Source organism: Thalassophryne amazonica, chromosome 17, assembly GCF_902500255.1.
Source record: "Thalassophryne amazonica chromosome 17, fThaAma1.1, whole genome shotgun sequence".
In the NCBI taxonomy this organism is placed as follows: domain Eukaryota; kingdom Metazoa; phylum Chordata; class Actinopteri; order Batrachoidiformes; family Batrachoididae; genus Thalassophryne; species Thalassophryne amazonica.
In genome coordinates, this window is record NC_047119.1 from 32,325,059 (window position 1) to 32,340,602 (window position 15,544).

Sequence of the window (15,544 nt, forward strand, 5' to 3'; positions counted from 1 at the left end):
TCTATGTTCTTTATTTCTGCCACCACAGATCAGAAAAAGATGGGACAATATGGGGGAAAAAGGGATTCTTACATTTTCTTTGACTTTGATTTCATCGCAAACCGTTTGAACACAAGATATAATTTCATCTTTTGTGTGGTCAACTTCATTTCATTGGTTAATATACATCCATTCCTGCATTTAAGGCCTGCAACACATTTTTAAAAAATGCTAGTAATGAGATAAAATAAATAAATAAATGAATAATATAAATATTCAGTTTTTGTTTGTTTGTTTGTTTGTTTGTTTTCCCCATTTCCATATCATTCCAAATTATTCTGACTTGGGGTTGTATGTCTATACTGGGTCCAAACTGTTTGAGTTAAACACTTATGACTTTGAGTTTGAACTTTTAAGGTCAGCTCCTCCGGGGGAACCCCAAGGCGTTCCCAAGCCAGCCGAGAGATGTAGTCCCTCTAGTGTGTCCTGGGTCTTCCCCGGGGCCTCCTCCCGATGGGATGTGCCCGGAACACCTCTCCAGCGAGGCGTCCAGGGGGCATCCAGAAAAGATGCCCGAGCCACCTCAACTGGCTCCTTTCGACGTGGAGGAGCAGCGGCTCGATTCCGAGCTCCTCCCGAGTGACCGTGCTCCTCACCCTATCTCTAAGGGAGCGCCCAGCCACCCTGCGGAGGAAACTCATCTCGGCCGCTTGTACTCGCGATCTCGTTCTTTTGGTCATGAGCCAAATCTCATGACCATAGGTGAGGATCGGAACGCAGATCGATCGGTAAATCAAAAGCTTTGCCCCCCTACTCAGCTCTCTCTTCACCACGACGGTCTGATACAGTGTCCGCATCACTGCAGATGCTGCACCGATCCATCTATCGATCTCACGCTCCATCCGTCCCTTACTCGTGAACAAGACCCCGAGATACTTAAACTCCTCCACTTGAGGCAAGGACACTCCACCGACCTGAAGAGGGCAAAGCACCTTTTTCTGGTCGAGAACCACGGCCTCGGATTTGGAGGTGCTGATTTTCATCCCGGATGCTTCACACTCGGCTGCAAACCACCTCAGTGCACACTGAAGGTCCTGATTTGACGAAGCCAACAGAACCACATCGTCCGCAAACAGCAGAGACGAGATTCTGTGGTTCCCAAACCAGACCCCCTCTACACCCTGGCTGCGCCTAGAAATTCTGTCCATAAATTCTGTCCAGGACTCTATGAAGTCCTGTCTTTATGGACAGACAGGACTTCATAGAGTTTTAATAGTAACCATAAGTCTATGAGTAACCATTTCTTGAAGATGTTTGTGCTATTCCCAATTAGCCCAGCAGATAGTGTATAGATCTGCATTGGGATTTGGCACAAGTTTTACACCGGATGTCTTTTTTGATGCCACTCCATTTCTACGAGAAGTAACATGCATAGCACCTGGTCTTCACAAGCAGTCTCCTACCCAAGGACAAATCAGTGCAGACTGTTTCACGTCTGAGATGTGATGGGATCAGGGGTACACACATCAGGAAGGCTGTGCAACTAGTTCCTCAAAATATCCATTCCAAATGATTTTAACCTTTCAGGGTCAGCCAAGTTCGTGTGACCAATAAAAATGTGATGTAGGACTTCATAGTCATGTTTAATAGTAACCAAGGTGTATCTTGAATTACAGTGAGGAAATAAGTATTTGAACACCCTGTGGTTTTGAAAGTTCTCCCACATAGAAAGGAGGGGTCTGAAATTTTCATCTTAGGTGCATGTCCACTGTGAGAGACAAAATCTAAAAAAAAAATCTGGAAATCACAATGTATGATTTTTTTTAATAATTTATTTGTATGTTACTGCTGCAAATAAGTATTTGAACACCTACCAACCAGCAAGAATTCTGGCTCTCACAGACCTGTTAATTTTTCTTTAAGAAGCCCTCTTATTCTGCACTCTTTACCTGTATTAATTGCACCTGTTTGAACTTGTTACCTGTATAAAAGACACCTGTTCACACACAGAATCAATCACACTCCAACCTGTCCACATAGCCAAGACCAAAGAGCTGTCGAAGGACACCAGGGACAAAACTGTAGACCTGCACAAGGCTGGGATGGACTACAGGACAACAGGCAAGCAGCTTGGTAGAAGACAACAACTGTTATGATTATTTATTAGAAAGTGGAAACACAAGATGACTGTCAGTCTCCCTCGGTCTGGGATTCCATGCAAGATCTCACTTTGTGGGGTAAGGATGATTCTGAGAAAGCTCAGAACTACACAGGAGGACCTGGTCTATGACCTGAAGAGAGCTGGGACCACAGTCACAAAGATTACATTAGTAACACATGATGCTGTCATGGTTTAAAATCCTGCAGGGCAGCAAGATCCCCCTGCTCAAGCCAGCACATGTCCAGGCCATTTGAAGTTCACCATTGACCATCTGGATGATCAAGAGGAGGCATGGGAGAAGGTCATGTGGTCAGATGAGACCAGAATAGAGCTTTTTGGAATCAACTCCACTTACCATGTTTAGAGGATGAGATCAACCCCAAGAAAACCATCCCAACCGTGAAGCATGGGGGTGGAAACATCATACTCTGGGGGTGCTCTTCTGCAAAGGGGACAGGACAACTGCACCATATTGAAGGGAGGATGGATGGGGTCATGTATTGCGAGATTTTGGCAAACAACCTCCTTCGCTCAGTAAGAGCATTGAAGATGGGTCATAGCTGGGTCGTCCAGCATGACAATGACCCCAAACACACAGCCAGGGCAACTAAGGAGGGACTCCGTAAGAAGCATATCATATCAGAAGCATATAAGAAGCATATGAATATCCTAAAAATAGCCATATTAACCTTGGCCTGTGACAGATTATTCTCAAAAATCACTTTGTCCTTGACTGACAATCAATGATAACACAAAATTGGGGAAAACAAATATATATATATATATATATATATATATATATATATATACGCACGCAGTTATTATTATTATTATTATTATTATAGGGTAGTGTGGTGGCTATAGTTGGAACACTATAGCCACCACAACTATAGGGGGATCACACTCTTCAGCCTCCCCGGTAAGGTCTATTCCAGAGTACTGGAGAGGAGAATTCCACCGATGGTCGAACCTCGGATTCAGGAGGAGCAGTGTGGTTTTCGTCCTGGTCGCGGCACACTGGACCAGCTCTACACGCTCCATCGGGTGCTCGAGGGTTCATGGGAGTTTGCCCAACCAGTCCACATGTGTTTTGTGGATCTGGAGAAGGCATTTGACCGTGTCCCTCGGGGCACCCTGTGGGGAGTGCTCCGGGAGTACGGGGTCCGGGGTCCTTTGCTAAGGGCTATCCGGTCCCTGTACGACCGCAGCAGGAGCTTGGTTCGCATTGCCGGTAGTAAGTCAAACCTCTTTCCAGTGCATGTTGGCCTCCGCCAGGGCTGCCCTTTGTCACCGGTTCTGTTCATTATTTTTATGGACAGAATTTCTAGGCGCAGCCAGGGTGTAGAGGGGGTCTGGTTTGGGAACCACAGAATCTCATTTCTGCTGTTTGCGGACGATGTGGTTCTGTTGGCTTTGTCAAATCAGGACCTTCAGCGTGCACTGGGGAGTTTTGCAGCCGAGTGTGAAGCGTCCGGGATGAAAATCAGCACCTCCAAATCCGAGGCCATGGTTCTCGACCGGAAAAAGGTGCTTTGCCCTCTTCAGGTCGGTGGAGTGTCCTTGCCTCAAGTGGAGGAGTTTAAGTATCTCGAGGTCTTGTTCACGAGTGAGGGACGGATGGAGCGTGAGATTGATAGACGGATCGGTGCAGCATCTGCAGTGATGCGGTCGCTGTAGCGGACCGTCATGGTGAAGAGAGAGCTGAGTAGGGGGGCAAAGCTTTTGATTTACCGATCGATCTGCGTTCCGATCCTCACCTATGGTCATGAGATTTGGCTCATGACCGAAAGAACGAGATCGCGAGTACAAGCGGCCGAGATGAGTTTCCTCCGCAGGGTGGCTGGGCGCTCCCTTAGAGATAGGGTGAGGAGCTCGGTCACTCGGGAGGAGCTCGGAGTCGAGCCGCTGCTCCTCCACGTCGAAAGGAGTCAGTTGAGGTGGCTCGGGCATCTTTTCCGGATGCCCCCTGGACGCCTCGCTGGAGAGGTGTTCCGGGCACGTCCCACTGGGAGGAGGGCCCGGGGAAGACCCAGGACACGCTGGAGGGACTACATCTCTCGGCTGGCTTGAGAACACCTTGGGGTTTCCCTGGAGGAGCTGGGGGAGGTGTGTGTGGATCGGGAGGTCTGGGCGACTTTGCTTGAGCTGCTGCCCCCGCGACCCGACTCCGGATAAAGCGGAAGAAAATGGATGGATGGATGGATGGATGGATAGTGTGGTGGCTGGGTGGCACCCAGTGTAAAACATGTAAATCCGTAAAAAAGGGAGAGGCCGAAAGAATTATTTTCATATTTTTAATTATTTAGCTACAAAGCTTATTTTCATATTTAAAGAAAACTTGATTTCTGTGTGTGTATTAGGTATGACATAACACTTAATCACGTTTTTTAGCTGATAAAGACACCCTCTTTGACTTCTAAATTGCATATAAAGTGAATATTTTTAAGTGAGAAAAGTGCTCACATATTGTAGTTGTTTGTAAATTTTCTTTCATCGTATAATTATCGTGTTTGGCGAGTCCTCCACGCCGCAAGGGGCAGCAGAGCAGCGTTTGTCGCTGTTGTTTGATTCCAGTGATTTTTATCGGGCAGCCGGAGAAAACTGAAGTAACACCAGCACTGTTTGTTTGTTTGTTTGTTTTTGTCACATATTTGTTTCTAAATTTGTAACTACGTTTATGTGAAACCGAAATGCACTCGGTCACCGTGTCGATACCGTCATTTCGTTCAGAAAACAACACGATGGAGAAAGGATTTACGGTGAGCTGTTTTCTCATAACCTCGGTCTCTGCTGTCAAAAAACAGCTTCTAATTAAAAAATAATAATAATTAAAAATATGCTTTCAATACATTTATTACATACGTTTTCTATATGATAAAGTAAAGTCAGCGGTTTCAGCTGTGGACAAGGTTTTATTTGTCCTGTTGACTCAGATCCCACACATTAATTAAAGCAGTTCATCTTTTTGCTGAATTAATAAAACAAATATCATGTTTCAAAACTGAGTGTTAATACAGTTAATGCTGTAATGATTCACTGATTAACAGAATAATAACCGATATTTTATTATTTATGTTAATATTCTTATTAATATTTGTTAAGAATTTGACAAGAAAAAATACCAAAGTACAAACTGATTTGACAAGAAAAAAAAACTGTCAAACTTCTAACTTTCTGTGGTTTATTTTTCAACATTATGATGTGCTGATGTCTGTGTTTTTATTTTAATGAATTTTTTAGCATGTTCAGATATCGTAGTTTAAATTAATCCTTGATTAAAAATAAGTTATTTGTGAATATAAGCAATTGTATCTGTGAATACAGTATTTTTCATGTATAATTTCAAAGAAAAATAAACAGATCTTAAATGATTATGCTGTTTGATTTTCAGGATAATTAATAGGTGTGTACAAAACCAAAAACTGAGTATTTCACACAAACTGAACCATATATTGTTTTATTTATTTATTTAAAACCATGAGGTCTGTAACACCGACTATGAATTATATTGGCATTTTCAGATGTGTATTTTAATATGATTGTGCAGAATGCAATGTAAAAACATCAGGCAGAATGCTCAGTTCAGGAAACCGGATTTAAGCCATTTCAGAATCAGAATCAGAAGTTTATTGCCATTGCCAGTGGACAGGATTCACAGACTAGGAATTTGCTTTGATATAATGGTGCAACATTAAGCAGAAAGCAATATAAAATGCTAAGATAAAATATAAAATATGTGCTAAAATAAGATAAAATATAAGATAAAATATGAAATATGAAAGGCTGTGTGCAACATAAAAACAGTGCAGTGGGAGGAGTGCAATTAAAAACCAAAGTACATTTGTCTAAAGTGACCTGTGATAAAATGATAAAGTGACAGACTTAAGGTTAAGGTGACTGAGTTATGAGGTGTTCATGAGTCTAACGGCAGAGGGGAAGAAACTGTTCTTATGGCGGGAGGTTCTGGTCCGGATGGACCGTAGCCTCCTGCCCGAGGGGAGTGGTTCGAATAGACCGTGTGCAGGGTGAGAAGGGTCAGCTGTGATCCGACCTGCTTGGCCCAGAGTCCTGGAGACGTGCAGATCGTGGAGAGATGGAAGGCTACAGCCGATCACCTTCTCAGCAGAGGCCACAATGCGCTGCAGTCTGTGTCTGTCCCTGGCTGTGGCCCCGGCGTACCACACCGTGATGGAGGAGCAGAGGATGGACTCGATGATGGCCATGTAGAACTGCACCATCACCTGGACAGGCAGCTTGGCCTTCTTCAGCTGCCGCAGGAAGTACATCCTCTGCTGGGCCTTCTTGATGAGGGAGCTGATGGTTGATCCCCACTTGAGGTCCTGGGTGATGGTGGTGCTGAGGAAGCAGTGACAGTCCACAGTGGTGATGGGGCTGTTGCTGAGGGCAAGGGAGGGCGGGGGGGGCTGTGGCTTTCCTGAAGTCCACGAACATCTCAACTGTTTTCTGGGCGTTGAGCTCCAAGTTGTTGCTGCTGCACCAGGTCACCAGCCGGTCCACCTCCCTCCTGTAGGCAGACTCATCCCCATCCGAAATGAGTCCGATGAGGGTGGTGTCGTCCGCAAACTTGATGAGCTTTACGGAGTCATGGCTGGAGGTGCAGCAGTTAGTGTACAGGGAGAAGAGCAGAGGGGAAAGGACACAGCCCTGTGGAGATCCTGTGCTGAGAGCCTGAGTGTTCGAGACATTCTTTCCCAGCCTCACACGCTGACTCCGGTCCGTCAGGAAGTCTGTGATCCACCTGCAGGTGGAGTCGGGCACGTGGAGCAGAGAAAGCTTGTCCTGGAGCAAAGCCGGAAGGATGGTGTTGAATGCAGAGCTGAAGTCCACAAACAGGATCCTAGCGTAGGTTCCTGGGGAGTCCAGGTGCTGCAGGATGGAGTGCAGGGCCAGGTTTATGGCGTCATCTACAGACCTGTTGGCTCTGTAGGCAAACTGCAGGGGGTCCAGGAGGGGGTCGGTGATGGATTTCAGGTGTGATAAAACCAGGCGTTCAAAGGTCTTCATGGCTACAGACGTGAGAGCCACAGGCCTGTAGTCATTAAGTCCAGTGACGTGTGGTTTCTTGGGGACTGGAACTATGATGGAGGACTTGAAACAGACTGGAACATGGCATGACTCCAGAGAGGTGTTGAAGATCCCCGTGAAGACTGGGGCCGGCTCATCAGCGCAGTGTCTCAGGGTGGCAGGAGAGACACAGTCTGGGCCCGGGGCCTTACGTGGATTCGTGCATTTGTTGAACATTTCAAGTGATAATATTCCTTCTTTGTTCTGTATCTGTATGAAGAAACCTGACAGAAATGAGTCACAATATGAGCCATATTGTGACCTTAAAACCAAACAGTGAGGGGTGTGCAGTGTTTATAGCTTTATAATTAATGTACACATTGACTTCCCTTTCTCAGAGTAATAAATTTGAGTTTGTACTCATTTAACAGTGTGTAAATTATACAAATGGCTGTATACATACACATACACTGCAGGCATTATTTTACTGCTGTGCTGTGTGTATGTTATTTAGCTGAGCTGCTTCTGGATTTTCTCACTTGTGTTTATGTTTCCACTCCAGCATTTAAATAAATAGCACCACTGACATTAGCAGGTGTTTGGCAATGAACAACAAAACGCACGCAGTAAATCTGCCATTTTTCGGGAAGAGTTCAGTTGAATGAGGGAAGTAGCCCAGTGACTGTTTATGGATGTTAACTCTGGCGGCTCATCTTCACCACAGCAGACAGATGTTTCCTCTTGGTAACGCGCTTACGTTGACAATAACTGACAGCCAGCTTCGCGGTCAGCCCCCACAAACTGTTTACTGGAGTGTGTGGTCTGATTGAAGAACCCGGGTTACATACAGTAACCGTAATACAGAGAGCAAGCACTCACTCTTGTTGTTGCTGTTGTTTTTTTTTTTTGTTTTTTTCAGGTCTTTAAAATTGAGGTGGTGTTGAATGGCAGACAGCACACAGTGGAGAAACGCTACAGAGAATTCCATGCTTTGCATAAAATGGTGAGACCAGATTATTCACACAATATGCTCCATAAACTGCTAAAGTCTGATTGAATATCTTCTGACAAGTGCCAGAACCTGCAGGTTCCTTGAATGGGTACTTGAGGTTGGCTCCAAACTAAGTCCATGCCCATAGAACTCCATATTAAAATGTCCACAGCAAAATGAAACATGTACTGAAATAAAGGTGTTTTTCTCTATAGCTAGTTCGTCTGCTCAAATGCATGGATCGGTGTCAAACGTGATCTGTGGGTGGTGATCTTGCTGATTGCCCCATCAAGTTCTTTTATTTTCCTTCATGGTTTGCTTCATTTAATATGTCAGCTATGTCTCCAAATCCCTACAGCTAAAGAAGAGCATAAAGCCGCCTGAGATTCCTTCAAAACACGTTAGAAACTGGGTTCCTAAAGTCCTGGAGCAGCGGCGGCACGGACTGGAACAATATCTACAAGTACGGTCATACATTACCTCCATGTTTGAAATCAAGAACCAGAGCATTTATTCCTCATTTTAACATTAATGCTCAAGTATCGAAACAAACTATTTGATTCTGGTTAACAGCATGTTAAGTAGCTCTGATAGTGTGTGTTGTAGTGCCAGTTAACTCAGGGTTTGTATTTTCATACAAAATTGGTGAAATTATTGGGCCTGGCTTGTATTAGAAAATATCAAATTTGCAAATATAGAAAAAGGGTTGTATAGCTGGAACATTATTTTGAACATTGCAAGAGTTTTGGGCCTTGCTTTTAATGAGTGCCTTGATGGTTATTAACCATACACAGTGTGTGTCATACTTTATTTTGGGATAAATATAACATAATCCAGTATTATGTGCGAGATGCTTGATTCTTATTCTTGGTGGTGGGAACAGCGTCAGGCATGGATAACCAAAATATAGAAGAATGAGTGAGTTAGTACATCCCAGACAGTTTTTGCCAACAGTCACTCAGAAACGTGAAATAAAATCATCTTGTAATTCACTGAATTAGAAAACAAGCATAACAGGGATGAACTGATGACATTGTGGTGAACGATAATGCACCAGATCAATCCTGATGTCTGTAATATCCATAGATGTGTCTGCTCCACCCCTCGCATTAGCGAATGAGTAGAGTTAAGCTAACGGAGAAACATGTTGCCAGTGTGGGCAAATTCAAGATGAAATTACAGAACAGAATGGGGGAAGTCAAACAGGAATTAAAGAATAGAATGAACTTGAGGCTGTGGATGGTGTCAAAACTGGCTAGCTTGAAACACTGCTTTGAAACATTTTGAAACCTTTGAAACACATGTATCTTGAACAGTGTTCTGGAGTGTACGTGAAAAATAACGTATTACAAAAAGAGCCTACATACAAAACAGAACAGGAAAGTAAAACCGGAATTAAATAACAGATGGAACGTGTGGTTATGGATGGTGCTAAAACTGGCTAATGCAAAACATTGCTTTGAAAATTTTTCAACGCTTTGAAACGTCCATGTGATGAACATTGTTCTGGAGTCCTCATGAAAAAGAAGCTCTCACAATACAAGCCAAAATATAAAACTTAAAGAATGTAGCTTGTGGCAACATTTCATTGGTACTGTAAATTAGCAGTGGCTACCTCGAAACACTGCTTTGAAATGTTTTGAACGTTGTTCTGGAGACTGCATGAAAAGGAAGATACTAAAGTACAAGCGTGAATGGAATTAAAACGTTTCCCTCAGTACTATAAATTAGTAAAGGCTAACTCGAAACACTGGTTTGAAATGTTTTGAAACCTTTGAAAGACTTGTGTTTCGAACATTGTTCTGGAGTCTGCATGGAAAAGAATCGATCACAATACCTGCTGAAATAGACCACAAAAAAGGAAAGTAAAACTTGACTTAAAGAATAGATAGAACGTGTGGCTGGTTATGGCGCCAAAACATTTCATCAGAACTTCACATTAGCCATGGCTAACTTGAAACACTGCTTCACAATATTTCAAATCCTTCAAACACCCATGTTTGAACATTGTTCCAGAGTCTGGATGAATAGGAGGAACACTGATACCTTCTGGTTGGTTCAGGATTCTGCATCCATATCAAATTAAGAGTTTCATGTTTAAAGGTTGTTTTGATTGTGGGTGATATTTATCGAAACTGTTCTGATAAAATAGCAGAGGTTATAAATCAGAAATTCTACAGTAACAGAATTACAATCAGAGCATATTTTTAATGGTAAACTAAAGTATGAGCAGATTATTGTAACTCCGTTACAGTAGAGTTGCCCAAATTTCAGTTAAATGGCAGTAAAACCGCGTACGAAGCTCTTCAGTTGGGCTTTATCTGTACATTGCAATTTGCTTTTGTTTTGTCAGACGATAATTATGGAGAATGAGGTTCTTCCAAAGATATTTCTGGATTTCCTGAATATCCGCCATTTTCCTTCAGTGCCTAAAACAGAAAGCTGTGGGTGAGTTTGAACTCGAGGTTTGCTGTAAAATAAAAGACCAGTTTGTGGCTTCTTTTTGTTCCTTCTTTCTTCTTCAAATCTGAGTGATTGTAAATTCTGGGACGCTGTGAGTGACTGTGGCCATAAGTTTGATTTTTTTTTTTTTTTCTTTCTTTCTTCCTTCCCTCTTAAAGGTCTTTTGATACAGAATCTGAGGGATCAAGGTAAGATTTCTCTCTCACACACACACACAACCATTTCAGACCATTTTTCTTTAAGTATATGAAACTCATTTTCAATTATAGCCCATTTTTTTGTTCACAAATCTTGAACCTTACCTGGCCTCTCAGTGACCCCGCCCACTTTCTGCAGCTGCTTGCACGCTTACCGACTTTGCCTTTCTGCACACTTTCCAGTAAACTTTCACACCAGCCCGTCATGCTGTTTCTGAGAGACCCGTTTCTGCTGCCATCTGCACACGGTAACATTCACGCCACATATGAAGTATCACAGTGCACCATATTTTAGCACTACAGCTGGTCATTTTATGATGAAACCGCTGGGAAAATATGTTCCAGCATGCACTGTTTTTTGGCCTTCTAACTTGAAATATTTCCTGTGTGTTTGCTTCACTTCCAGATACATTTTCAAATGTTGTTATCGAAGGCGTGATTCACGGCGTGTTCTATCCAGATCTTCAGCCGAGGTAGAGCCGCAGAGCGGACAAACTGGCGCGTCACGTCTTCGCACCATTTTCAGGTGCGCGTCAGGAAGGCTGCAACAGTTCAGTACATTCTGAACCTTTCAAGCATAAACACGTTTTCTGAACTTGATGCTGAAAAAAAAATGTGTTAAAAAGTAAACTCCGTATCACTCAGAAAAACAAAATAACACCGGTACTACATTTTGTTGTAAAAATGTCCAGCTATGTCTCATATTTCAGTTGAGTTGTTTAAATCTTGTAAGAAATTTAGAGTTAGGACAGGATGTGAAAAGGGGTTAATTTACCTAAAGTGCTTAGTTATATTGCAATAAAAATGAGCAAAAATCATTTGCCTTCTTTTTGAAGGCTGTGAATTCCAGGCGTACAAAATGAGCTTGAAATAGACATAAGCTGCTGATGAAATAATAACTTTGCCCTGAGAGAGATGAGTTTTTACAACATGCCAGAAGATTGTGAATGAGTTTGGTTAGAAGGACACCTCTCCCAAATGAGACAAGAAGCACACGTGGAATGTGAAATGTCAAAATGCACCCAGTTAAAAAATAGCTCCCTCAAAGAGTTTAAATACCGAAAGCCGACTGTAAATGGTATGAAACAACCATACTCACTGTTCACTTTAATACACAGGAAGTGTACCTAATAAAGCGTCCAGTTAGCATCTAGTCTGGCTCATAAGTATTTGGACAACAGCGCATTCTTGGAGTTTAGCCTCTGTACACCACCACAAGCAAGATGTGCCTGTCTGTAGCAGTGTAACAAAAATATGCACTAACTATTTAGGAATTATGGCCACTTTTACACACACTTTGTTCATATTCAGAGCTCATAAGTAATTGAAGAAACTGAATATCAGGATTATTTTTCTTATAATCTTGTATAAATTTTTACAGCCAGTTTTCTTTTGGAATATCAGGAAGTGGATACAACAAAGGCTTTACTAATTATATTTTGGACTTCAGTTATATTCATCATTAAGAAATGCAAACAGCATGCTGCTGTACCGTAAATCTCTCTAGAGTAGGCATTTCTCAAAATCTGAGTGCCTGTGCAAGGAGCAGGCTAGTGAGGGAAGCCACCAAGACACCTATGATTGGAGAAACTGGGGACAGTGAAGCGCATGCCTGTTGCATCACCAGTCAGAGCTTTATTGTGGAGCAGAGCAGAGGATTTCAGTCTAAGAAAATAGATCAAATGTAGGCTCAAATGCTTTATGTGGCATCTGGTATAAAGTACCTGGAATATCACCTTCAGAGTTTTCTGTGTGTCTTGGTAGCTTCCCTCACTATTCCACTGCTTGCATAGCCCGTTTTTTTGAGAATATTCCAACTCTTACGTAGTGGTGTACAGATGCAAAATTACAAAAATTGTTGCTTGTGAACCTGACAGCAACACTAGGGGCATATTTTATTTATATATATATTCTATCGTCCATAAACATTTTTTATTTATTGTACATTAATGTGTAAGAAAAATGATGCTGTGATTATTTAATATTGACATTTTCCTCCATCTGTGCCGTCATGTCAGAGTAACTGGTTCTCAGCGTAGGGGAATTCTATGCCAACCAAATTACAAGAGCAAATTTTTCTTGGTGAATTTTAACAAGGATAGGTTTTGCTTTCATTGTAATTCTGTTACCAATATCAATTTTCAAGTATTGGTGCATCGCACTCTTTCAAATAGGCTGGAAAAGTAATGTGCGGAGTTGACTTTAGTGTAGCATGAAGTTCCTAATAACAGGAGAGCTTTTGTGCGCCTCAGGCTGGAGGGGAGCCAACAGGAAGCTGTCGCTTAATTTACACTAGTCGGAATGAAGTTTTGTTTTTGTGGGTGTTTGAGATTCTGGTTGACGTATGAATTGTTTGAATTTATGCCAGATATGATTAGAATGTAACGAGTACTTGGGCTTGGCTGGGAATAGTTTGGATTACTGGGTGTGGCAGCGATTTATTCGTCAGTGTTTAGTAAACTGTGCTGGGCACTGAAGGGGGGGGGGGGCGCTCAACTTGGTTTAGAGCTGCATCCACTTTAGTTTTTGAGTGGAAAACCAGCTGGAGGTCTGGCACAACCTAAGAATGAGGACGCACGGGTTTAAGTAGGGGTGCTGCGTCAGAGGATTAGTATGAATTCCAGTGAAATCCCCTTTTAATTTATGCTTCCTTGTTTCCTTCACTTGCATGCGCACAAATATAATTTTGCAGTAGTTTGGGGGGGAATTAACTGCTGGTGCTCTTTATTAGTCAGTGGAAAGAAAATAAATCAAACTTCTTCTTGCTTCTCAAATACTGACTGATTGTTCCCATTTTATATAAAAATCGTAAGCTGACTATTTTTTACCCGAGGCCAAAATATGGCCATTGGGTATTGTGAAGACTTTGCATTTGTCCGTCTGTGTTCAGCATAACTCTATTCCTATTATGGCCAAGGTCTTCAAATTCACAGGGAGCATTCTTGGGACACAGACCTTGGACAAGTTCAAAGATGGCTAACCTTGACCTATTCTACATTACATGCTCATGCGGCAGAGGGTACTTTAGCATTGTGTACTATATTTGGGACTTTTGGGCACTCACTTGAAATCCAGGAAGTTCTGATGGTGTTTATGTCCAGTTTTGAAGCCAACATAAACAAAATAACACATTTAAACTGATTAACGCCGGCCCCAAATTTTGTCAAAATGCTTCATTAAACTTTGAGAATAACCATAAATAACCATGTTGATGGCTGAAACAGAAAGCTGCCTGATCCTGCTGTCGGCTCATTCGTAAATCCTAAAATCGGGGCTTAAAGATGTGTTTTCAGAGCCTTAAATGAAAAGCAGATTTTGCACCTCAGCGTTTGAATTTGTGCACTGAAAATAGCACGCCGATGTGTTTTAAAAGGGAAAATGATTCTGAGAAGAATTAAGTGCCAGTATTTAAAGGAACATGCTTTTGTGATTGTTCAAGTGCAAATCAAGAGCTTCAGATGTTTCTGCCCCGTGATGTGGTTGTGTGGAACCTTTTTTGAAGTTTTGAAATGGTTTAAAGCCACAGTGTGTAGAATTTAGGGACATTTATTAGCAGGAATGGAATATAGCATTCATAACCATCTGCTCATTATACAAATAATGAATGTTTATGAGTGCAATGGTAAGAATATTTCACTTTGTGAAATATTCTTACGTAGCACGAATGAAAAAAACATTCATTATTTGTTTTATATAATGCCTAAAATAGATCCTTGTAATTTGATATTTTTTAATTTATAAACGAGAGAAAATGGACTTACATTTTGGTGTGCAAAGGTTCCAAACAGTCAAACACGATTTTTAAATAGCAGTCCAACCTAAAACTGATGATGTAGTCCGTAGCTGATGCAAATGCCTCCACGCGACTTACAGTGTATTGGATTTATGTTTTTTGTGTTACAAGAATGAGTACAGTCAATAAAACACACCTCACAATGTTTGTTTTTAAGCTAAGTGCCATCGCCACTAGTGTGAGGGTGCAGTGGTCAAGCTGTGCAATAGCACAAAACATATAGAGTCAAAATTGCAAGTTAAATAGAACCAAAATTGCATGGTAAATGGAACACATTGGCAAGTGGTATGGATGATCCTTATCACATGACATACAAACCACCAATCAAATGACAAGGATGTATTTAGGTGTTATATAATGTTTAATTACCTCAAACGATGAATTGATCTGTGTTAGCAAGCTCCAGATTAGCTCTCCGTGTTTATACGGCCGCCATGCTGATATAGTAGCACAAAAGGGACATACTTTATCTTTTGCATTTTGTAGCGTAGCCAGAAGACTGAGAAAAAAGAACAGGAATCAGTGGCCGCTCCCCTATGCAGTGTCTACTGGTTGCTAGTGCAGGCTAAGAAGTTTAAGAAGGGAAGCGTGCCTGAGTCCCCATTGCCAAACATAATGTGACTGGAAATAAAATCACTTTATAATGCAATCTGCAACCTCACCACTAGAGAGCATTAAATCCTACACACTGTAGCTTTAAAAAGTATTTGTTCCAAACATGTTGAAACATTTTGACAATTGTCTTGGCAGTAGTGCAGTGGCTTTTATTGAAGCTTGCTCTCTCTATATAGTCAGGTTCAAAAGTATTTGGAAAACGCTTTTTCATATATATATATTTTGCCTCTACTACTATAGGCAGTTCTCAAAAACTGAACATCTGTGCAAGGAGGAGACTAGTGAGGAAATCCACCATGACACCCGTGACAGTTCTGAAG

The 15,544-nt window shown here is 42.0% G+C and overlaps 1 protein-coding gene across 1 annotated transcript; it reads left to right on the forward strand.

Moving 5' to 3' along the window:
• The first annotated feature begins 4,700 nt into the window (after positions 1-4,700).
• On the forward strand, positions 4,701-13,512 carry snx24 (sorting nexin 24). The gene is made up of 8 exons (XM_034191520.1): positions 4,701-4,899; positions 8,085-8,168; positions 8,515-8,619; positions 10,510-10,604; positions 10,778-10,807; positions 11,000-11,064; positions 11,223-11,309; positions 11,348-13,512. Exons 1-7 carry the CDS (start codon positions 4,831-4,833, stop codon positions 11,291-11,293), a joined length of 519 nt encoding a protein of 172 aa, XP_034047411.1. The 5' UTR covers positions 4,701-4,830; the 3' UTR covers positions 11,294-11,309; positions 11,348-13,512.
• The last annotated feature ends 2,032 nt before the right edge of the window (positions 13,513-15,544 follow it).